We start from the raw sequence: 25,360 nt of genomic DNA, 5'->3' as shown, positions 1-25,360 counted from the left end.
TTTAAAAAAAGAAAATTTTTTTTAAAATTAATTTAAAAAAAAAAAAAAAAAAAAAAAAAAAAAAGAAAAAATCTAAGCCAAAAAAAAAAAAAAGAAACAAAACAAAGTAGTACTAGTATGGTACAGAGTGTGAGGACGAGGCAAGATGAGGCCTTTAGCATGTGGACGTGGAGTGGTCATATACAGGGAGTGGGCTATTAGAATGGGCCCAACTAATTGTTGAAAGAGATTGAAGATTATGGGAATCTTCAACAATCTCATCAATAAAATAATACTATTATTTATGTTACTAATGAATAACTTTCAAGTTATTTTTAGTGATTATTATTTTTTATAATCTGCAGATTATCCCCTTATAATCTGTACTGAAAGGTATCCTTTTTAATGGTATAAAAATTTTATGTAGTGATATGAATAATAGAGTTGGAAAAAAAAAAAAAATGTTAAACTTAAAATTTTCTCGAAGATTAACTAGTTGAAGGTGGCTATTCACGGGGTCCAGTTTGTCTGTCTAATCCAAAAGGGTTGGAAAAGAAGGGCCCACCACCTCCTCAGCAAAATATACATTTTATGTTACAATAACAATGTTGACAGTGATTTATTTCTCCATGTCATCATGACACGTGTACCGATTCTCTCCAAAGAGAAATGAATTTGAAGTATAATTGAAAAAGCGTTCGCATATGATATAGCACCAATAACATTTAGAAATAAAAACTAATATAAGTATTTACTTAAAATATTAAAACTGTGAGATACTAAGATAATTAAATAATATTACACATTTCTAATATTCGTATTATGTTAAATAACTAAATAAGTTTAATAATAGTCTGAGATAGTTAAATTTCTTAACGCTACTTCTTTTTAAAAAAACGTGTTACATTAAATAAATTATCACATTACGTTTTTATTTTTAGATGTTATAGTGGTGGCCTTCAATTTTTGTTTCAATTTTACATGTTACCATGGTCATTAGTTAACACAAGAGTAATTTATTGTTTGGTTATAACTTTTCAATCAATTTAAGAAATACAACAATATTTCGTTTTTCTTAAGAATACAAAGTTGAAAGCACCATTACGACAAAGTACGTGAGATATTTTTAATCGCCCCAAAATAAAAATCATGAGAAGTAGTTCTATTTGGAACTAGCAATTACACTAAACTAATTAACATCGCTATTTTTGGTTTAATTATCTTGGACGTAATAGAGCAAGATAATTGATATGTATCATAACAATTAATTGAAAAACTTTAGAATAAAGAGGGTGTGAATTGACGGTCAAACCCAACCTCCTTGCACGAAATTACAACCAGTTGACTTATTAATCCATCTTGATTTTTTTCTATTCCTCCTCCGATACTCTGTGTGTGTGTGTGTGTGTGTATATATAACAAACCCCACTTGCTAATTTGCTTTAAGAAATTTTCTCTCTCTGTCTAGCTAGCTTTCTGAACCTAATAATTATCCATCTTTTCTTTCCTTCACATATTTGTAGATTTCTGCAATTCTTCTTTCTTACATAGAAATTAAGAAGGAAATAGATTATTAAGAATAATATTTGATATATATATATATATATTATCAGTGTGAGATGGATCAGATATTGAGCAGCAATAATAATAATAATATGAGCAGCATAAGCATGGTGGAGTCAAAGTTGCCAGCAGGATTCAGATTCCATCCAAGAGATGAAGAGCTCGTTTGTGATTATCTCTTCAACAAAATTCTTAATCTCTCTTGCGATCACTCTGCAAATGGCCATCAATATTATTCCTCTCTTTTCATTCACGTTGACCTCAACAAGTCTGAACCTTGGGAAATTCCAGGTAATTAATAACTGATTAATGCTTTACAATTCTCTCCCTCTATATATGTGCGTGTGATTTGATTGTGCATGTGTGTGTGTGTGTGTGTATATATATATATATATATATACGCACACAAGTATCTTTGTTGATCATGACAAATTAACATGCACATATATTGTTCTTCTGTTAATCATGATGAGATGAGTTTTCTTTCATTGGTTTTAATTTTTTTTTTGTTCGGTTGGTTTTGTTGGCAATTGATAAGAATATATGATGTAGAATGGTAATATTACGTAATTATAAGAATATTGAGATTAATTAAGATTGATGTTTTCATGGATTTTTTTTTTTCGATTTCTTGTTTGAAGAAGATACATATGTAATGGCAATTGTATTGTACATAAAAGTTATGAAGACAAATGAGAAAATAACATTTTGTTGGGCCTAATTAATTAGTTAGAAACATGACAACCTCACTAGCTGTTATAATTAGTTTTATACCAATTATATACTAGATCATTTCCTTTTCCTTCTTCTTTCTTTTGTATTCACACACCTCTCTTTACTCTCTACACTCCCCTTTTAATTATAATTTCTTATTAGAAAAGATTCTAATATAAAACGACATAATTAAATTTTATTATAAAAAAATGATATTTTTTTTCCCTTCACACATCCCACATCTCAATAATAATACCTCAAAAATATAATAATTTTGTTGCCGTATTTTTTTTTTGTTTTTTATTGCTGGAATCATATTGCTTTCTATTTTATATTTTTGAGTGTCCTTTATGTTTTTTTAAAAAATATTTTAATAAGTTTTTTTCCTATACAAAAAAAGCCGTCATGCCTAAAGCTTCAACTAAAAAAATAGAGAAATATTAAATGATAATATTAAATAAAAATTAAAATAGAATAATGGGTGTGAAAAGAAAAATGAAATGATCAAGAATTAATAATCTTATGAATATAGTTTGGGGTAATTTTAGAATAATAGAGGTGTGTAGAAATTAAATTCAACCATTTTAAAATTATGTGGGGTGTGTATTTAGAAGGAGTTATAGAGAGTAAAAAAGAGTGTGTGGGTAGAACCACCCTATTTAGAAATAATCATGAGTGGATTCATGTTGCAATAGAGTAAAAGAAAAAAATAGTAATAACAAAGATATGTAGTATTATATGATAACAAAAAAAAAAAGAAAAAAAAGTTTAGTTATTATGGACTTCATATATATATATATACACTAAATTATTTTGAAATTTTAAAATAATACTGTTTGTATATATCTCAATTTTTTTTTGTTTTTATTTTCAACTCGTAATACCTTGTGGCATATATGCATGTAAAAATATCTTAACAAAAACTAAAATTGTTCTTAATTTGAAATATCTGAAGTTCATTAGATATTTGCCAAGCCATTAATAATTATATGCATTCGATATAGTCTTATCTCCATAAATATCTTTATATATTTGAATCCTTTTTTTGCCCTTTTTGGTTTGGTTATTGCCAACTTCACACTCCTATATCTTTTTTTTCTGCTTTTTTTTTATTATTTAATTTCTGCCAGTGCTTGAAACCAAAACTGAGCAAAAGAAAAGCGATTTTTATCACTAAGATGCCAAAGAATATTGTTAAAAACAAAAGTTTGAATAAAAACAAAACATCTTCTATTCACTACTTTTTGAGGAAATGGACGTTATTTTTGGTGCCGTCTCATGCAAAAACTGAGAAGTGATTGGGATAACAATGGAAGAGCAAGTCTTCATTCCACCCAATAGTTTCCAAACACGTGTCATTAAATTAAGCAGTTGCATTTAGGGTTGGAATTGCTTAAATTGTCGCATTCATATCATCCTTACCTAATCAATTATATGACTTTCTTAGGAGCGACCCAAAAAAAAAAAAAAAAAACACAATCACAAACACACACACACACACACACACACACACACACACAATTATATGGTTTTGGATTTTTTTTTAAGTAATAATTTTGGAGGTTTTTTGCCCCTAGCCTCGTTCACTTCGCGGATTCGAGTTTTTAATTTGAGTTGAGATGTGACATTTACGGAGAGCTTTTCACTGTAGTAAAAAAAGTTGATGTGACATTTTCTGAGAGCTTTTTACTGTAAAAACTTAAAACTGAAAACTCGAATTGGTGAAATAAATGAGGCCTATGATCCCTCATGTTGCTTGTCCAAAAGATAAAATAATTAAGAAAAAAGCACACAATAATAATATGGTTTTGGATTTTTTTTTTTTAAGAAATGGTTTTGGATTTTTTTGCCCCTATTATATCCCTTCATGTCGCTTGTCCAAAGACAAAATGATTAAGACCGAGTAGAAACAATCTTTCTATGATAATTCTCTCCTTCCCAAAATTTCCAATTTTTTAGTTTATTTTTTAAAGGATTTTGTTATTCCTTTTTACTATTATTATTTTTTTGGCTAATATTCAGAACTCATTCATTTCTTCTTCAAAAGAACACTACCTGTGATATTGGAATTGAAAATTTTCCCCTAAAAATTATATTTATTATGTGTAAAACTAACTACGAATTCAGTTGGGACACTTTAGTAATAAGAATATTGCAATAACCAAAAAACAAAAGAACTGAAAGAGCAAAATTAGCTGTGTACTAGCTGCTTTATATACCTAATAATGCACACATATGCACAACTTTTCTTTAAAATTGAAGTTATGCGTTAAAAAATTCTATTAATGAGAGCATATTGAGATTGACGCTTCAACATGTATAAATATAAATATAAAGATAAAGATAAAATACATACATATATTTATATACAACTAGATAAGGTTTCAGCTAATACTATCCACAATTAAAAAGACGATTATTGAATACAAAAAATAATTTTCCTTTATCATATTCGACCTTTGTTTTTGTTGGTTTCTTTGGCATCTGTTGCCATACACCTATACTATATTGTTTTATTTATGTATTTGAATGGAGTTTCGGCATAGTAATGAAATATTCATTCTACAGTTCAAGTAAAGATGACTAGAATTCTATTTTTTTTTTTTTTAAAAGGTAAAGTAAAGTAATTAAAGAAAGTTGATAAAAATATAATGCTTCAAAACTGTACAACACAAGTATGATATTTTTTATTACTTTTTTTGGTGTTGTTTATCTATATTTTAAGTTACTGTCTCTATAAATCAAACAATCTGATTGGTTTGTATGCGTCATAATGCATGAATGTTGTGTTGGTAGGAAGTGCGTGTGTGGGAGGGAAGGATTGGTACTTTTACAGCCAAAGGGATCGAAAGTATGCAACAGGGCTACGTACAAATCGAGCAACGGCATCGGGCTATTGGAAGGCTACCGGAAAAGATAGGCCCGTCCTCCGCAAGGGCGGTGGCGGGGCCCTTGTTGGGATGAGAAAGACCTTGGTGTTTTACCAAGGCAGGGCTCCTAAAGGAAGGAAAACCGATTGGGTTATGCATGAATTCAGGCTTGAAGGTTCTCTTGTTACTAAACTTTCTTCTTTTAAGGTACTTCATTTACTGTTTTTTTTATTGTTGATACTCTTTCTCCCATCAAATTTTCGTCACTTAGGATATTACAATCTTTTTGACTTTTATATCTTATATATTTTGAATTATGGAAACAAATAATGAAAAACATTTATACTGAATTAGTTATCATGGGAAGCTGATTTGTGAATTATGTATGTGATCTGTGATGTATGAAGCAGGAAGATTGGGTATTGTGTAGAGTGTTCTACAAAAGCAGAGAAGAGGGCGGTGCGTCAGCTTCAAAATTGGCGAGCAGCGATGTGATGGGATTGGGAATGAAATCGAATTCTCTCCCCGCATTGATGGATGCTTACATAAGCTTTGATCAGCCTACGCCTCCTCCTATGCCTCCTATGCCTCACGAAACCCCCGATCATCACCATCAGCAAGTGCCCTGCCTCTCCCACAACATCAATTTGCCACAAAATTACCATGACCTGATTTTGTCAAACTTGCCCGCGAAGACAGGTACTAGTACTCGTGCAGAAGCAGCCACGCTCGGTGTGCCAAACTTGGTTGATTTAGACCCTTTTTCTTTTTCACGCGCTGACAATGAGCTGCTCTTAAAAGCCATTCTTAATCAGCTCACCACTCCCGATTTCAAAGGATCGGGCTCGCCCGTAACCCTAAGCATCGGAGAAGGAACTTCAGAGAGTTACAACCTCTCCGAGACCGAGGTGGGCATGCCCAACGTTTGGGCCCACTATTGATACATAAACCACGAATACAACATTTTTCCATAATTTGTTTGCTAGTTTTATGTAACAAGTTTGTGGGATTGATGTTGACATGTTGATCAACATAAAGAGATATAACATGCAGTTTGTAAATATGTTTATTTTAATTAATGATGACGTAGGAACTTCATTTCTAGTTCAATATTGATCAAGAACAAGAACATGTCAATGCCACGGATACGTAATTCGAGTCTAGAATCATATACACATATATGATTTCAAGACTTTTCTATCTTTTGAGTTAATTAGCTGTCATTCGCATACGTTAATTTGAGAATAATTTATGCGAAAATCTCTACATATTTTTATTTCTTTTTACTTTTAGGATATATATATGAAGTACAAAGGCCTTAAGGCGGTGATGGTGCATGAATATGATTAGAAGCTCCTCCTAGTCGTAGCTACTCCATGACACATATCATTATCAAATCAATATGGGATTTAGGGGCACTTTTGGAAAGTTCTTCTCTTCTTTTGAATTTTTCTTTAGAGCAAGAATAAATGTAAATATGGATGTGAGTGTGACTCTACATATTTTTCTAGTTTTGTTAGTTTGTGTTACAAACAGAAAGGGACAACCATAAGGACTCGGTGTATGTAAAAGCCAAATTGGGTCCGTCTCTTTCGTTTTCTGTGTAACTAATCAGGTATATATATATATATATATATATATATATATGTATCGTATTTATTATAAAGAAGAGACTAATCCTTTCAAATAGATAAATAAATAAATAAATAACAAACTAATATATCCTAATTATGAAGTTAAAAAGATAATAAATCATAATTATGAGATCACAACAACTCAAAAAAGGATTCGCTGATTTGATTTCTTAAGACGGGGTTTTGGTTGTTTCTCATTAAAAAATAAAATAAAATGTCATGAACAAAAAATTGCAGTGGATTATCTTTTTTTTTTAATTCCTATTTATGTAAATGTCATTTTTTTTATAAAAAAAATAGACTTCTGTAAATTATTCATTAACTGATCATTAGTTTACCAACGATGTTATTTATAAATTTTTTATCACATAAATAATCGGTTCTTAAATTTTTTTAAAGAGAAAATAATTAAACTAAGATGTGTTAGGGTTTTCAACTTTCTCTCTCCCCCACACGAACCAAAGAAAAAGAGTACATGACGACCGGAGTTCCAGGGCCACCTTCGAGCACGTCACCGGCTCTCGGCCACAAAACTTCATTGCGAGCTTCTCGTTGATAGTGGCGGTGTACAGTGTGGTAGTTTCGTTTAGGTGGATCTAAACCGGTTTGGAGCTTAAAAGCCGAATGAATGGGCTTTGTTTCTATGCGAGTTTGTCGTTTGATGGTTGAGATTTCTTGGCTGGCAATCTCCCTTGAAGGCCCATTGGCTAGTTGCCGTTCACCAAAGGTTTCTAATGGCGGTGATCATAGGTTTTTTCTATTTCTTTGATGTAATTTTCGTATTTGTAATAAAGGCGTTGGTCTCCCCACCCGATCCTCATTTGTTTTGCTATTTGTTGTTAGTTTTTTATTATCAGCTTAAGGCCGTTTGTATGTCTTCTGATAGGCTTATTTTGGTCCGGCTAAAATTTTTTCTATGCCGTATAGATGTCCCCTCTGTGGGGTTTGGTGATTTTTCTTTCCAGCGTTTGAAAGCCTATCTCCATGGAAGAAGTTTCTTCAATTCGAGCTTTATATGTGCTAGTTGTTAGTGTGTCAAGATGTTCTCTTGTTTTCGGGCCTCAGGCATGCGTCCATCCCTCTAACGAGTCATTAACATTATACCGAGATGATTGTTTATCAATTTTTAATTAAATATAATTTCCCTTAAAAAAAGTCAACTGGTGTAACAGCTTTTACTAAACACACAAAATAATAATAATAATAATAATAATGTAGCAATACACTTGTCAGTACGTGTTAATAACTAAATCAATCAATATGTACCAATTATATTTCTATAAAAATAAAAAAGAAAGAAAACGATTCCATTATCAGTATCACATCATAATTCGGTGGCTATACCATCACACACCGCCATGGGAAATAAAGTAATAGGAATCCGTGAGTGGAATTGAATATGTTTTAGTAAAATAGAAGCCCACCGCTAAACTACCAAAATCAGGCCTTTTCAGTTTTTCTGCTTCTGAAGCTCGATGGCAAAATTAGTCCATTTATTTTTTATATATAAATATTTCTCTATAACCTCAACTTCTAATTGGAGAGAATATACACTAAATTAAGACTTAGGTCACCACAAACACATCCTTTGAGCAATAGAACAATACTAAAGAAGTTTTCATATAATTGCGAGCAACAAATTCTCCATGTAATTGTACATGCATATATACATATATACATACATACATATATATATATATATATATGTATGTATGTATCTGCCACATGAGAATGACACTAACGGCAAACATGCCGTGTTTTTACCTGTCTTTATGTTTCATATTTGATACCAAAGCGTAAGCATATCATTGTCAGCAAGAGGAACTAAAAAATTTTATTAACAAGAAAAATATGTACAGAAAGAGAAGCATAAGTCCACATTGAATTCCTACAAGGGTACCTTGTATGTATCATTAAGGTAAGGTCACAAATTTGGTTAAAACAAGACACAGATTGACAATTATGAGGAGCTTATGCTCCTCTTCCTGAAACTTGCAATGAGCGCCATTAAAACCGCTCGCAAGCCTGATAAACCCTAACTTTTAGGGCAGCGACACAAGGTAACCCATCAAACTTCTAATCTCAACAAAAGTAGCCCATTTCTTCCCATCTCTAATAACTCGTTACCTTGTTTTCTTAGTGGCACGAGCAACCTATCAATTATGACGCAGCCGATCAATCCCCAACTTCTAAACAGCATGTAAAAGAACGTGACTCTTCTTTCTAGGGGTCGGCAGCAAAATTTTCGACTTTCGTCCCTGAAAGGTCTCCGCATAATTATTCAACATGATGTTCTCCGCCATTGCTTTTTACTTTTTTTCTGATGAAGCTTGAAGGGACTCCAACTCTTTCTGCGTTTTGAGGTCTCGCAAAAGAGGCCGGAAGCAAGGGCCTGCTGGAGCCAGAGCTCAAATTCTTCTTCGTCTTCATCCATCATTTCAGCATCCAACTCCCAAGGGTATCTACTTGAGTTGGATCTTTGGGTTTTCTCCAGGCCAACCATGTTTACGTGGAAGCTTGGCCGATGGGTATTAGGCCTGCATGCCATGCCCTGAATGGAATACAGCTTCTCTTGAGCTCATAACGTTTGATATACTACAATTGACAGCAATTTATCGTTTGCTATCTTAGTATTATCTTCAGTTAAATTACACAAACACTCTCTCATAGTTCCTTCCTCCTGAGGCAGACTCTCTCTGATGAATCTTTCCTTTCTTTCTATTTTGATTTTATTGTTATTAGACTAATAACATGTACCTAGCAAAGTTACAATACTTAATCGTTTAGACTTCTTTCCTCATGCACTAGTCTCTGCTCTTAGGGTTTATTAGATTCTGGTGTTTGTATTTTATAATTTGTACTGTTTTATATGACTACTTCTCTTGAGACTCTCTAATCATGTTTGTATTTTATAATTTGTACTGTTTTATATGACTACTTCTCTTGAGACTCTCTAATCCTTGTTTCTTTAGTTTCTATCCCTTTTGTGGATGTTATCACTAATTTATCCATTACTATTATTATCACTTCTATAAAGTTCTTCAGTCTCTTCTTGTAAGAGTTAAATAGTCTCCCTTTTTGGGAGTTTCAACAGTTCCTACTAATGAATTTCTCAAGTCCTTTAAGATATCATACTGCTTCAATTTTGACGTCCTACAACTCTTGATTTTCTTGTTTAAAAAATTTTCAGTTCTCATAATATTCCTCCTATTATATCTGTAGTTTTTTCTGTTTTCTATTCTTAATAACAGCCATTTGTCTTCCTGATCTGTTTCTGTTAATAGTTGAATGTCGGTTTCGATGAATTATGAAGTATTACTATTCATCAATTTTCTACTCATGTGCTATGGTTTTTGTCGGGTGTTTTGGATCTAAAATAGTTGAGAATTGAACTATACATCAGATTTTATTAATCTGAGTCTACATGTTTGTGATAGGGTTTTTATTACTTAAATTGAACTATTATTCAAACATAGGTGTTTGTAGATTTTAGTCTGGTTAATATTTTCCTTTAAAGTTTTTTCATTTTCTACATATTTCAAATAAGGAGATATAGAGGTTTGTAGGGAAGGTCTAAACAACCTTCCTTTACTTCCTCAAACAAACAGCATTCACGTCATTGGATTATACATTTCTAACGTCTCTATTATGGTGTCAACCTTTTCATCCAACCTAGAATTTTTGACTTTACAGATAAGTCATTCTTTATTACCTTTAATATTTGATTTTTGCTTCTATTCCCTTATTATAATTCTTAAAATATTTTCAGGTTCTGTTTGATGTCTCCAACAACTTAATTGATCCTTGATCTTTATCATGTCTTATTTTTTCTTCTAGGCAGTTCGATAAATCTTATGTGTTGTTTTTTAACATCAGATGTTTTATTCTTGCTTGTTCCTTGGATAGAAAAAGGCATTAATGGTTGGATTTCTTTCCACCATGGATTGTATGTATTTTAGATACTTTCTGTTTGCTCAAAAAAAAAAAACAAAAAAGCTTTATTGAAGTAAACACAAGAAAAAGACTTGAAAGAGAACAAGATATTGGAAGAAGCTAAGAAAGAAGAAAGAAAATCAACGAAACATGTCTTCGTATTCCATATAACTTAATTCATGTCATTTTGTGCTGTTTGTCCGGAAAGTGAGGCATGAAATTGCAAAAATGATGCAAAACAATAATATGGGATTTCGAAATAAAGGAATCGTTGTGCATGCATATCTACGTGCAAAAAAATTCGAGTCACATACCTGACAAATGGCCCATTCTGAAACATCAAAGATTTTGCTCTCAGCGCAAACAAAGGCACGCGGTATTTCCACCTAAAAGATGATAAAACAAACTTGTGAAAAAAAAAAAAAAATCTTCGGATCTCCATGGTAATAATCGAAAGTCTATTTGTAATGATTGACCACTAACTGTACGTACAAACTAGGAACATTCTCAATTCACAATAAATCAAAAGAAGTAAGGAAATAACAAGTATGATAAACACGATAAGGAGCAACTATTTGAACTTGAAAGACCATTTTTCCATATACATTTAAAATTTATAGCAAATTTTAGCAACTGCATTAAACCACAACATGCAAAGCTAATTAGCATCTTACTCTACTTCTTATGAACAAATCTCATATGTAAGTTTTGAATGGTGCACGAGGATTAAAAAGAAAAAAAAAAATCAGAGGGTTAAAAAAAAGAATCGCGTCTTGTTTAAAAGCTAGAACTCTTTAGCAAAAATGTTAAGCCAGAAAACAAATTATTGGAAGGAAATTACCTTCTGAGGTCTATCAAAGACCAGGGAGCCTTTGTATTCCACCCAACCATCTCCATCCTTTGCTTGGTGATATTGACAACAATCCTGAGGACGGAACAACTCCAATAAATTACACATCACAAATAAGCACAAAATGGGTATGCGGTTGAATAGGAGAGGGATGTGGAGAGAGTATAACACACGCTGAGTATTAGAGGAAAAAATAGATTTCTAACCTGACACCATCTAGCCTTGGCTTTACTCCTATTGGTGCACACCCATATATGAGAATTTCCGCACTTAGTGCACTGAATACGTCTTGATTCTTCAGAGCAATAATCAGAGCCATCCTGTTTATAGTGGAGATGCAATAAAACATAATATGATTGAGATCAATCAGCATATAATGAATAGTCTCAGAACATTCAATTAAGCTCAGCCCAGTACGGAGATCTGCAGTGATATGCCTAAATAAACTAGAAAAGACAATTTTCGACAGTTCCAAGCATAAAACATAACTTTTACTTTAGTAGTATAAACGAAAGAATCGAAACTGTCCCCCCAAAAAATGAAATAAAATAAAAAATTTTAAGGGAAAACACAATCCATACTAGAGCTTTTATAATGCAACAAAATCATATACACGTTATCTGGAATTCCTAAACTCCTTAGATGTAGAAATCTACAATGTAGCCAAATGAAATCTAAGGGTGTTAGACACCTTTTCTTTTATTTGCCCGAAAAGAAGATTTCACTGATGTGATAAATATTTCACAACAAAACTGTATTGTTTAATGTGAGATACTGATTCCTCCTCTTTTTTTCCTTCTCCTTTTCTTCCCTCCTAAGTTTATCACACATAAAAATTTAACACTATAATGGATAACGGATTGTTTGATAAGAAATAATACTAAAAAAGTTATTAACATGAAAACATACATTGAGCACTGATCTGAGGATAAGGCGATGAGCTATCAATAAGTTACAAGAAACACAATAAATCTCACCTGAGTTGAAGCGCTATGTGACCGCTGGCAAACACTCCTAGTCCTGAATTCTTCCTTTCTTAACTGCTCATCATAGTCTCTCTTCTTTGTGAAATCAGAAAGGACCTAAAATGTATAATGTTAATGACTCTTCTGTCTTGACCGTGACTAAATTAGCTGCTTCTTACAGGCCACAAGCCTATGTTTTCCAAGGCACTATTTGCTTAAATCATGCTATTAATTCTGCTTTTCTTTTCAAAATAAAAAGGGAGGAAAAAAATGTCACCAAAAACTATTTTTCCTTTTTCGTTGTGTTACATTATTGTTTTTGTGATATTTCATCTAAAACTTGTAAACATTGCATTTGGTTTCGGTTGTTTGGAAGGCCTTCATGTTCGGTTTTGTATGCCATATGATACTTAATAGTTTGCCCAATCATGTTTAGAAGATATTATTTCCATTGGTAGACAAGCCAACAACTATAACACCTCTAAAAGTTAATGAATTTCCCGTTTTAGTCATGCTTGAAGATTGAACAGAAGGTTTTACTTTTACCTCATACGCACACTGAAGTCTTTTAAACGACTCGCTTGCCAATGGACTTCCCATATTTTTATCAGGATGCACGAGCATGGCCTACAAAGGAACAAAAATATACGAGGAAAAGAAAGGGGGAATCAGTAGGAATTTAGAGAAGGGTGTGTGTGTGTGTGTGTATATATATATATATATATATATATAAGATATAAAGCTCGAAAAATTCATCAATCAAAAGCTTGCAAAAAGGAGTACATGGTGTCCTCAAAAGGAAACAGCAGATACATAATTGGAAAAAGTTTCTCTAACTCAACATAATTTTAATTCAAAGGAATACCCCATGGTTGTGACGAAATCCATAAAAAGAAACAAAGTATTCGGCTAAATATAGTATGGTTGTTTCGATCAGCTGATTTGTGTGGCTTTATATCATTAGTAGATAGAGCCTTGGCCTACTAAGTACATTTTCGTTAAGTTAAAAACTCTGGAGATCACACTTGGAGGGGTATAAACGTATACCTTCTTGCGGTATTCCTTTTTAAGGACTAAAACGTCAATCTTTTTGTGGCGAGAAAATCCCAGTGCTTCATAGTGGTCAATACTGTTCAAAATTCTTTTCATCTCATCAGCTGAACTAGTTTGCTCCTTTACCACCTTGCTAGCAGGAGCTTCTTTTGGCATGTCTTTCACAACAGAAGAAGCAGGCGGTTTAGTGGGTGCTTTATTACAATAAGAATGCTGATTTTCAGATTCTTCAGTTGGAGTGGAGAATTCACACTCTTCAGTAAAGTCGTCTTCAACAATTGTTTCTGATTGTTTCTGCTCTTCAGAATGTGCATTTTCTCTCACACTATCACACCACTGGAGCATCCAATTCAATGCGTCATTCGATAAGAATGAAAGATTAATGGAGAGAAAAACACCGAGCCATCCAACTCGAACTTTGACACAATACACAGCATAGACGGCTGCCATTAAGACTGCCAACCGTGCATGCTTTAGGGAGAACAAATAACCTACAAACAGACATATATATAGTAAGGATGACTATGGAAGTATATGATAATGAAGTAAGTATGTGATTGTTTGGTGTTCCTGAAAAGTATGATAATTTAAGGCATATGATATGATACCTCCGACTATAAAGAGCGTTCCGGTTATCCAAAAGTTAGCATACATCCATAAAATGAGAATCGCAAAGAGCCCGACAATAAAAAGTCCCGGAGTGTATCCCAGATACTGAACAGCAGCTCCAGCAACTCCCTGAGACGTTTAAAACAAACTCTTAAGTCAGAGTTCTCACATCTCAATGTATATCCTAAAGAGAGCTATGTAGTCGGGTTATAACTACTTATTGATCACTAGAAAGAAAATGTATTTCTATTTGATAAAAGTTGTCTGACTGAACGTCTAAACGCCAAGGATTAATCAGGGGATTCATTGTCGTGCTATGCTGTTAGCTTTACTTTCTCTGAAACTTCTCGAATCCGTAGGCAATAACAAGTGAAAGCTATTTTGTCGAGAATTTCTACGCGTTTTGTAATACACGAATAGCATCAAGTACAGGTAGGCATTACATACTAAATCGGACAATGTGTTAATGTATGCAAGGCCAAGTAAATGAGAAAAGTAAAGATTGATTACATACTACATAGTACATAGTACAAAGTACATACCATAGAGAGAAGAAGATAAAGCAAGCAAGAGAGGGAAGTCAAAGAGAGAAAGCAACTCCAGATGATGAGGAGAAGAGCGGCGGAGCCCAATGCTACGAGGGAATGGAATCCCCTCAAAACGCAGCATTTCCAGTACACGACCAACGTCCACGCGAACCTCCATAGCCTCCCGAATCCGAGGCAGATTGCGGGCCAGTGTCGATCCGCGAAGCCCCCAATTGTTTTGATCCACGAACAACAATCATAAGACTTTGAACGACAAGACTTGTTCTTGCTGTTGTTGAGGCATTTCCGAAAAGACAATTGCTTCAAGTTGAAGAGCCCCCCAATGTCCTCCATCAATGGAATCAGAAGCAAATAAACAAACAAAGCCCCTAATCATTCAATCTCCATTACAATGCACAATGCTAATGCTGTCGCCTTAATTACAAAATTACAAATTTACAATTACAAACCCTAAAGCCCCAATCCCTAATCGAAGGAAAAAAGGTGGGTTTCGTTGAGAAGCCAGAGAGAGAGAGAGAGAGAGAGAGAGAGAGTTAATTGGGGTCACACTTTCAGACCCACCGAGACATCTTTTTGGGAATTGCTTGCTTTGCTTCACATGCAATGCAATGCAATGCAAGCCTTTGATAATCAATCAATGCTCCTCCAAGTGGAACAAGACTTGAGTGAGTGAAAATGTTAAACAACAGAGCTTAAAGTAAAGATAAAGCCAAATCCAAAACCACAAAGAAAAGGAAAATAAAAAAAAAGTCGAATGGAAACCCTAGAGATAGAAACAGAAAAAGAAGAAAAAGAGGTTTAATGGACGTCCGATTTCATTTCATTTCTGGACAAAAACTTACGAAACCCTAACTTAATTTAACACATATATATATGTGTGTAGTATTACATTCGATTGGAGAGTGGAGTGCGAGTGAGTGCAGGTTTTTCACGAGAAAGAGAAAAAGAAAGGGAAGTAAGATTACATTCGATTAGAATAGATTTAGGGGAATTCTCTCTTTTTTCCTTTTTGTCTCTCCTCTCGTCTCCTCTCTGTTAGTAAAAGTGGAAGAGAGAGAAAGAGAGAGTGCTTGCGCTTGGCGTTGAATGTTGATGATGTGCTGGCTGCCTGGAGGTGAGTTTGCACAATTATGAGCCCCGTGGGTCCTACGTTTCCAATGTTCCAACTCTCTCTCACTCTCCCCCCGTCTTTTTTTTGCTAATCATCTCCCCCTCTCTTTTTATTATTATTGTTATTCTTTTACCATTAAATTAATTTTTCAAACCGTCAGATTATTTAGTGTTAAAATTTTTAATAGAGACTTATATAAGTGTTGAAAAATTAATCTATAGTTAAAAATAGACTCCACTAGTAAATTTTTTTATTTGAATCTCACAGTAAAAAATGACTTATTATTATTCATGAAACTCCTCTCCCTTTTTCGATTTATTTTTTAAAATTGGGTGACAATTTTTTTTAAGGAAAATATCATTTTAATATCATGTGTTATATTAAAATATGCGTTCGTGTCTTTAATAATTCATGCACGTAACTCAACGTTTTACAAAATAGTATTTTGGTACCTTTAGACACTATTTTGAGATGTGAACACGTCAAATTTAGAGCCCGTTTGGTTGGAGAATTCGTTCTCTGATTCGAATCATGGTTTATGGTTCACTACAGTATTTTCTCTCATAAAAAACACACGTAAATAAAAAATGGTTATAATCTCATTAATTAATTTAAGTTTTTTAAACTGAGATTTTTTTCATTGTTATTTTATGATTTCTTAAAAATATTTTTAATATGTTTTTTAAATATGAATAAATTAAGTAAAGACTATAAATGACATTTTATGTCTTAAAAAATTGCCTCAAGGTACTAAAAAACTATTTTTAAAAATGTTGAGATACTTGTATGAAATTATAAAAAATTATATTTTGATATTACACAAAGTATTAAAATGATATTTTCCCTTTTATATATAATATAATATATATAAGATAAAATAAAGGGATGGGGCTGTTAGTTGGGTTAGTGAACATATCCAACTGCCCAATATCATCTCTTAATTTCAGTTTTTATTATTTGCAAGTTGCAACTAAGTCTAAGATGGGGTGAGGTAAGAGTAGATTGCGGCATTCAATTTTAAGTGCCCTCTTTTAATTACAAACTGCGACAACGACGACTGCCTGCATGAGGATGAAAATTGAGCCAAAACCAATGTCGAAATTTCCTAGAGATTAGGTGTCAATTTTCTTCTTTATTTATTCATTTTTTTCCGTTTGGTAAAATCTTGTTGCGAGAACGAGATGGATTCAGACAAGAATGAATGAGCAAACGGCGATCTCGGCAGAGGACGTGATGTCCGACTCCGAGGCAGCGATGAGGGGGGTTTTCGGCCTCCCACTCTGCTAATGATCTTAAGAGTTTAGACAGCACAGCACAGGGTGAAAAAGCCAAAGGACATGATGACAACAACTTTTTGTAAACCACAGAAGACAGAACAAAGTGCGCCTCAATTACATATAAAATTAAACGTTTAGTAAAGGGATTTATACCCTGATTCGAATCATGGTTCATGGTTCGTTATAATGTTTTCTTTCATAAAAAATTATTCTAATCTCATAATTCTAATACATGAACCAAACGTCTCAAATGCGTAGAGCCAAACATGCAGATGCAAGTGCAGGCTAATGATATTGATGATGTATTATTGTTGACCCACCTTTCTTTTTTTTCTAGTTATAACTTACCACATAATCATAATCGTAAAGACGACTGCAACGCAAACAAAACATTGAAATGAATATGCTCATCAACTGCCACTCAGTCAAAGATACAAAGAGTCCTAACTCCTAACATTTAAAGTTTAAACCAGCCAGAGTTGTCATTTCACAAAGGTTCTCCCACTTACTTTCTGATGCGTTGTTTTGTTCAAACTGAAACGAGTGACGCCGTTTGATTGAACTCACTTTTTTTTATATATATATAAAAAAAAAAAAGATACATAAAATAATACTAAAAGAGACGAAATAAAACAAAACCAAAAAAGCATGTAACCCTGCGGTCAGACGGGCAAAGTCATTTTAACTAAAGCTCGCACCTATTTCCTCTCTCTTTAGTTCCAATGCCATGCGCTCATTTTCGAGCTTCATCCTCACATTTTCCATCCTTAGCTTTTCCAACTCACGGTCTCTTTTCTTAGTGAATCTTTGCCATTTCAAGCGTTGCCTCTCTAATTCCAGCATCTCAACTTGAATTTGTAGCTTCCTTTCTTCCAATTGCAGCGAGCGAGATTCAATCCACTGCTTCTGCAGCCACGCCACCCTTGTGCCATCAGGTGGGGCGTGGTTCATATCAGTTTGACCGAGTTGTTGCACTTGTGGTTGGGAATAACAACTTTTGTTACAGTCCTGAACACTCAAAGAACTCCCAAAACCAACATCTTCACCGCCCTGACTCTGCCTGAACCTCTTTCCAGGTTCCACTAATATCCCATACATTCCCCTGTCCCCATGTGAAGATGCGTTAATATTATTGTCCTCCAAGTCGTCGCGGTCATGATCATCAGTTTCCGCGTCCGGGTCATCTTCATCAAGGTCATCATCTTGGTGTACTTTTCTCAACTCCTCATTATCATGATCGTCTCTGCTTCTAAGAGCCAATTGTAGAGAACGCTGCAACGCCAGATCATGAGGCAGATGCAAGCGATTCCCGTTATGATAAGAACACATCTCTTCATAGAACAGGTGCTTTGAGCTTAATATTTTCCGAACATCATCCTTTTCTTTCTCAGTTAGATAATCTATCACATCCAAGAGAGCAGGGTTCTCGACGACTTGGCAAGAAGTGCCCCTCCCGAGCATATCATTAAGCCTCTTATATCTTTTGTTAAGGTCATTAAATTTATCCTCACACTGCTGGGGTGAAACATGGTAACCCCTTTCAGCCATGACCTTGGAAACAGATTTCCACTTTCCCTTTTTCTGCAAAATCGCAAATTTCCGCCTTCCTCCACCAGCACCACAATCTGAGCCTGCGTCCTCCCCTATATAAGACACGGCGGTGATCAAAAGCTTGACCATCTTGTCGGTCCACTTGACGCGCTGCCACGGCTTCCCTCTATTGACTTCGTTGTGACCATCAACACCTTCTTCAGTGAAGCTCGGCTCGTCCTCCTCACTGGCAGTGGCTGAGTTCTTGCTCCTCTCTGCACCCTTATTGTAATCAGCCAAGGAGATGGCGTGATCGCAATTATGTAATGATCCGATCTCGTGGACGGAGGAAGATGGGCACTGGTGCGGGTGTATGGAATGTGGGTGTTGTCCCTGATGATGATGTTGGTGATGATGAGACCTCATTGATCCTTGCAAATCAAGACCCCCAATTCCATAGGAAGAAGAAGAAGTTCCACCAGGAATCATACCTCCTTGAGACAAATGCCCTTCCATTCTTTTTCTTTCTTTTTGATTGAATGTAAAACAGAACTGATATCAGAACTTACCAACTAATTATTCCATGAAGAAACAAAAACCCTAACCAGCATTCATCTCCTACAAAGTTAAGTGAAAAGCCCTAGAATTTCGAACAAATTGACCTCAACTCAAGCACACTCATATTCGCATTAGGAGCTTAGACCCACTCTACTTGCAGTTCCAGTTCCACAAGAGATGTGTGTAGATAATCCTCGCAAGTCGCAACTGTTAAAAGCCAAAGAAAGAAGCATTCACATTCCAAACAACATCAACAAGCCAACTAATTATTGTGCGCGCGTGTGTTTTTTTTTTCCACTGTGGTGTGATTAGTTGATTTAGAAAATGGGTTTGGTCTTATAATTACTAGTTAAATTTTTGGAATTGAATACACAAGAAGAATCTTACAGGCGAACGTTGCTGGCGGACCTATCCGGACGGATCTGGAGTGGGGGTGGCGGTGGAGGAAGATCTTGTGTGGGCCCACAGTCGAATTGCGCGGCGGAGCAGAGGAGCTGGGGAGAGCTCAGGCGCAGGAGCTGCGGCGGCGCTCAGCCGGTGATTCTAGCCAAGTGCGGAGGACCCACGGTGGGGGTGGGGGCGAATGAAATGAGATAGGAAGGGAGAGGAACTACTACGTTCTTCTGATGGTCTCCCAAAACAAATGATAATTGGTAAATAAAAACACACTAATTCAGCTTAAAAAAAAACTTTAACTTTTTAATTTGAGTTGAAATGTAATTTTATGTGAGAATTTTTTACTGTAGTAAAAAAATTAAATATAACTATTTCTCAGAATTTTTTACTGTAACAAAATTCAAATTTTAAACTTGAATCGGTGAAATGAACAGAACTTAAAATTCACTTTGTAAATTTGAATTTTTAATTTAAGCTGAGATATAATATTTTTTAAAAATTTTTAATTGTAACAAAAAAAATTAAATGTAATATTTTTTAAGAATATTTCACCGTAAAAATTTAAAATTAAAAACTCAGTTAAATAAAAAAACTTAATTAATTACACATTTAGTTTTTATATATTTATTACTTTACTTTTTATCTTTTAACTAATCTCAACTTTATGTCATCTCACATCATCATACTACTGTAAGTAGATGGACAGTTTATATGCACAGTTTTTAAAGTTTAAAATTGATTTTTGTTATAGGTATTAAAATTATATAAAATATAACACAGTAACATCATTTAAGTTTCATATATTAAGTGAAATTATATTAATATTTTTATGTATTTCATTTAATATTTTTATTTTTTATGTTAATTTTATAGTTTTTTATGTATATAATTGTGATTTTTATAGATTTTACGATTTTTAAGTATTTTTAACTGTAATATTTAAATATTATCTACAATAATTTATATTTATTAGCATATATCAATCCAAATTTAAAATTTGTAGTGTTTTTGTAAAGTGTCCATTTATTTTTGTTCCCCCCACCCTTCAAAAAGTGTCAACATGAGAACGTGGAGCAATTTTCAAAAATAATATAAAATTAGAGACTTTTTATGATAGTTCTTATAAAAATAAATACAAATAGTATTTTATTTTTCAATTATTAGATTTATATTAAAATATGTCTATTTAGTATATTTGTAATCTGATTTGATTTTAACAAGATTTAACGGTCAAAAATTAAAACTACCAATAAGGCAGACTAAAAACAAATTCCCATAGAAATTTTAAGAGCAGAACTAACAGTATTGTCTATTAGATGTCTTGAAATATCTTTCGACTGTAAATTTTTTTCTTGTAAGAATTTTGAAGTAATATTGATAAATATCAAGAAATTTTTGTTAAAATATGGATTTTTAATGAGTTTATAGTGTAATTTGTACAATGTGTCCACAAATATGGTGAAAATTTTGGAAGAATAACGGAAAAATATTGGATATCAGAAATATCGGCAGGTAGATGTGTGTAGGGGTGTCAATTCATGTCGCGTATCGTGTTCGTGTCGTGTTTGTGCCGTGTTGTTTTTTTTCATGTGACCCGTACACGACCCGTGACACGAAAATAATTGAGAACTGCGACACGAACACGACACGGTCAGGTTGCGGGTCGACATGCCACGAACCGAAAGTGACACGTGACACGAATTGACCCGCGAACCCGAGACACGACACAAATCTGGTGAACTGAAATTGACACGAAATTGTAGATTTCAATCCATTTTGTAAAGATCTTAACAAGTACCAAAGTCCAAGCATAGATAATAAAGTTTCAACACTAAAGTCCAAACCTAGATCTAGATAATAAAGTTTCAGCAACAACATTACAAAACCACATTGATGCAAAAGAAAACCATATTGATGCAAAAGAAAACATCACATGAAATGAAACCTGCATAACAAAGTCCTAAAACCACATAGTTCAAATGAAGCAAAAAAAAAAAAAAAAACATTACACAACCATAATAAAAATCAAATTCAAGCGCATCCGGAGTTAGAAGCTTGGTCGACAGTTTTTTCAGAATGTATGTTAAGATTAACGACATTGTTGATGAGCTCATCCATATCTTCATGAAATACTTTGAATCCATCTAGGGAAAAGAGTTACTAATTAGCATTTGTGAGACTGAGAGTAACAATATTTAAGAGAACAATGAAGAACTTGAAGAATATACCTTCATTTCCATACAACCAATCCCTTGTACATACAATTGCTTCAACAGTCTCATGTTTAAGAGAGCTACGGAACTGATCAAGCACACAACTGCCAACACTAAATGCAGCCTCTGAAGCAACTGTTGATACAAGAATGCATAATAAATCACGGGCCATGGCAGCAAGAATTGGATAGCGGCACTGATTTCTCTTCCAATAGGAGAGAATATCCAACTGATAACTCCGTTTTATTCTAGGCTCGTCCAAATACAATTCCAACTGTGATTTTTGGTTCGAAGCATAAAACATATCACTGGAAACATCATCAAATTCTTGAAAAAAAAAATAAAACATTAGTAACTACTAAGATAAATATTACTACGTACAAGAATGTAAATATATAAGAAAAATAAATATTACCTTCATCAAATCTGACTCATCTACTTCCATTCCATATGGTGCTTTACCCTTGTCCTTTTTCTTGCAAGTGGGTGGTGAGACATAATGATCAAGCTTCAAAGCATACTCGTGAAAAAGGGATTCTAACTTCGCACGCAATGATAACAACTCCTTAGAGTTAAGCTCAAAAGCTTTCTTGTAGCAAAAGTCAATAAACTGCGTCTTATACCGTGGATCGAATACAAGTGCAATGCCTAAAATGGGGTTGAATTGTAACCAATATTTCTAAAATTTGGCCACATATGCATAGCCATGGACTTCAAGTACTCAGCTTCACCTTGGGCAGCATTTTTTAGGGTTATATATCATTCCATAATTGCTGGGAAATACAAGCTTGCTGTGGGATATCTTGTGCCAGAAAATAAAAGTGTGGCATCATAGAAGAATTTTAAGAACTTGGATATTTTCTCAACTCCCACTCATCGGAGTTAGGACAATTCTTATAGTTAGAATCACTCAATTCTAAATTTTGAAAAGCGTGTCTATAAAAGAGAGCACTTTCAAGCATAAGATAAGTTGAATTCCATCTAGTAACCACATCCTGAGACAATCCTTTGTTGCTTCCCATCGACACTAACTTAACACATTCTAAAAACTTTTGCTTCCTCTGTTGTGATCCTTTAACATATTTAACACTATCTCGAATCTTCTCAACTAACTTATCAATACTTTTCAAACCATCTTGCACAACAAGGTTAAGAATATGGGCACAACATCTCAACTGAAAAAATTCACCATGAAAAGGCAACAAACCACGCAAGTTTAATTGCTTTAGCAATGCATCCACAGAGACATCATTTGAAGCAGCATTATCTAAAGTTATACTGAAAATCTTTTCCTCAATTCCCCAATCACTTAATAAGGAAAAGATTTTCTCAGATAGTGCTATCCCAGTGTGTGGAGGTGGCATAAGACAAAAACTCAGAATTCTTTTATGTAACTTCCAATTCTTATCAAGAAAATGAGCAGTCATGCACCAATACCCATAAGTAGTCAATGAAGTCCACATATCAGATGTCAAACTTATTCTACCAGGACATGCATCCAACATATTTTTTATTTTTATTTTCTCCCTTGCATACAACTTAAGAGAGTCAACCTTAGCAGTGTTCCTAGACACTAATTCCACATCAGGATATAGATATTGAAGCATAGCCCTTAATCCCTTGTACTCAACAAATTGGAAAGGCAAATCATGCATAACAATACAAACAGTCATCAACTCACGCCATTTTTCAGAATTAAAGCTACAAGAGCCAAATGACAAGCTACTATCACGAGAAATAAGCATTTGACCAATATCTCTAGTGTCTAATCTCAAACAAGTTTTAATATGCTTCAACATGTTACCTGTTCCATACTTACTAGCAGCAAGATATTATTGTCCACACTTCTTGCAAGCACTCTTAAGCTTTTTGTTCGGACCAAGAGGAAGGATGTCAAAAAAGTTCCAAGCTTTTGATTCCTCAAAATCATTGTTCTCACTTTGTGCCTCCAAATCATTGTTGTTCATCTACAATAGAATTAAGAGAAAACAAAATCAGAAACTTAGATCTTCTACACTCATGTATAATGGGCTTCACAAATAGAAACTTAGAAAGGTTCCCAAGTAGTAAGCACACACATGGCTCTTTAATAGATCTTTTACAATCCATAAAAATGTCTAATTTGATGTAAAAAATCCTATAGATTATCACACAAAAAATTGCCAAGAAATAAATCTAACGGACAAAAAAGACAATCAAAGAATAGATAAAGACAGAAACAAGTCAAGTAAAAATGATAACTCTAAGAAATTAGAGTTATCCACTGGTTTTATAGCCTAAAATTGTTTGTCCATGAGTATTTGTTCTCGTTTTTTGTTTGTTTTAAGTTAGATTTGTAAAGTTGCATGTACTTTGGCCTAATTCCGTATTGCTGCACCTCTTGAAGTGAATGCTGGTAATTTGGAAGTAAAATAGGTGAAAAACTGGCTAATTCTATGTGAGTTCCTTGCAGGAAATTGTTGGGCTAAAATGCTGTAGCATTCTGGGCGACATTCTGGGATTAGCTGGCAGCTGATTGATGTCAGCGCACTAGCTAGACAAAGCAGACAGAAAGGAATCCGTGTGAGCTAGCTGAGGAGGTGTCAAATGGGTCCACTGTGCACATCAGCAGTGACACCTCAGCCCTTGTGTTGCCCTAGAAGGGAATGTTTCTCTCAGGACAAGTTGGCAGCCGCCAGGGGGAGAAAAAGAGGAAGAGAGAGAATCGGGCATTAATATAAAAAGAAGACAGTGGCTGTTTCAAAAAAGGGAGCACAGAAGAGAGTACCAAGACACCAGAAAACACAACACAAAGGCATTATTCATAGAGGAAAAAGCTTCGGAGGAAAGCTGAAGAAACCAGAACATCAAGTAATATTCAGCGTAGAAGGAAAATACAGAGACGTGAGAGCTGGAAGTTGAAGGTCATTGTTGGCCGGTCACAGAGGAATCCAAGATCCAGCTGAACTTATTCTTCTTCTGTTAGCTTAACTTTCTTTTGTCATTTAGTTACTAATTCTAGATATGGATTATACTGGAGCTTTGGATCTTGTAACTATCATTATGAACTAAGTTGATGTAGCTAGGTTTGCTAATGGAACCAATATTGTTAGAATGACAAGTTGTTTCTGAAATGCTATTATTCTACTATTCCTGTTCATTTATGTGAGCTAATGTCTATTTCTATTCTTGATTGGCCATCAACTTTAGGATACAAGATTGAGATTAATACTGGAAGGGTAAGTCTTAATCGGATTAGCATGAATGATGCTTGTTCAATAAGCTTGCTGAGTTTTTGATTAGTGGATAGCATAGGAATATATTATTCACCTTGCATAACTTAATGAAACCTGAGCTTAAATCTGCAGTCCTAGAGCTGGATTCACATAGGAATGTGTCAGAAATAGCTTAAAGGACCACAGTCATAATCAATTCAGAAGAACTTTATGCATCAACGAGTTTCTGTTAACAGGATAGTAGAATGCTGCAACATTCTTGGTAACATTCTAGTCAGACTTGCAGTAGAGGGAAAATTAGCAGGCCTAGCTCATTTACACCACTGAATTACATTCCATCAC

General features: G+C 34.1%; 4 protein-coding genes across 5 annotated transcripts; 1 reads left to right on the top strand and 3 right to left on the bottom strand.

Annotated features, from left to right (window-relative positions):
- The first annotated feature begins 1,482 nt into the window (after nucleotides 1–1,482).
- LOC21390795 (NAC domain-containing protein 21/22) lies at nucleotides 1,483–6,259 on the top strand. 2 transcript variants are annotated; one of them, XM_010088844.2, is made up of 3 exons: nucleotides 1,483–1,833; nucleotides 5,053–5,333; nucleotides 5,537–6,259. In XM_010088844.2, exons 1-3 carry the CDS (start codon nucleotides 1,599–1,601, stop codon nucleotides 6,065–6,067), a joined length of 1,047 nt encoding a protein of 348 aa, XP_010087146.2. In that variant the 5' UTR covers nucleotides 1,483–1,598; the 3' UTR covers nucleotides 6,068–6,259. The 2 variants fall into 2 exon arrangements, with proteins under 2 accessions (XP_010087146.2, XP_024018979.1); XM_024163211.1 differs by having other exon boundaries at nucleotides 5,534–6,259.
- A 2,316-nt stretch (nucleotides 6,260–8,575) lies between these two features.
- LOC21390794 lies at nucleotides 8,576–15,475 on the bottom strand. The gene is made up of 9 exons (XM_010088843.2): nucleotides 14,713–15,475; nucleotides 14,170–14,299; nucleotides 13,556–14,052; nucleotides 13,055–13,135; nucleotides 12,521–12,625; nucleotides 11,750–11,863; nucleotides 11,535–11,618; nucleotides 11,008–11,079; nucleotides 8,576–9,311 (listed from the first exon to the last, which is right to left on the bottom strand). The coding sequence occupies exons 1-9, from the start codon at nucleotides 15,049–15,051 to the stop codon at nucleotides 9,042–9,044; spliced, it is 1,692 nt and encodes a 563-aa protein (XP_010087145.1). The 5' UTR covers nucleotides 15,052–15,475; the 3' UTR covers nucleotides 8,576–9,041.
- Nucleotides 15,476–17,569: 2,094 nt separating this feature from the next.
- Nucleotides 17,570–19,822, bottom strand: LOC21390793. The gene is made up of 2 exons (XM_024163180.1): nucleotides 19,582–19,822; nucleotides 17,570–19,401 (listed from the first exon to the last, which is right to left on the bottom strand). The coding sequence occupies exon 2, from the start codon at nucleotides 19,150–19,152 to the stop codon at nucleotides 17,788–17,790; it is 1,365 nt and encodes a 454-aa protein (XP_024018948.1). The 5' UTR covers nucleotides 19,153–19,401; nucleotides 19,582–19,822; the 3' UTR covers nucleotides 17,570–17,787.
- Nucleotides 19,823–21,750: 1,928 nt separating this feature from the next.
- Nucleotides 21,751–23,602, bottom strand: LOC112090861 (zinc finger BED domain-containing protein RICESLEEPER 1-like). The gene is made up of 3 exons (XM_024163117.1): nucleotides 22,756–23,602; nucleotides 22,219–22,451; nucleotides 21,751–22,077 (listed from the first exon to the last, which is right to left on the bottom strand). Exons 1-3 carry the CDS (start codon nucleotides 23,600–23,602, stop codon nucleotides 21,751–21,753), a joined length of 1,407 nt encoding a protein of 468 aa, XP_024018885.1.
- Nucleotides 23,603–25,360: the final 1,758 nt, after the last annotated feature.

The sequence above is a fragment of the Morus notabilis genome, unplaced genomic scaffold, assembly GCF_000414095.1.
Source record: "Morus notabilis unplaced genomic scaffold, ASM41409v2 Scaffold929, whole genome shotgun sequence".
NCBI lineage: Eukaryota > Viridiplantae > Streptophyta > Magnoliopsida > Rosales > Moraceae > Morus > Morus notabilis.
This window is presented reverse-complemented; position numbering and strand designations above follow the sequence as displayed.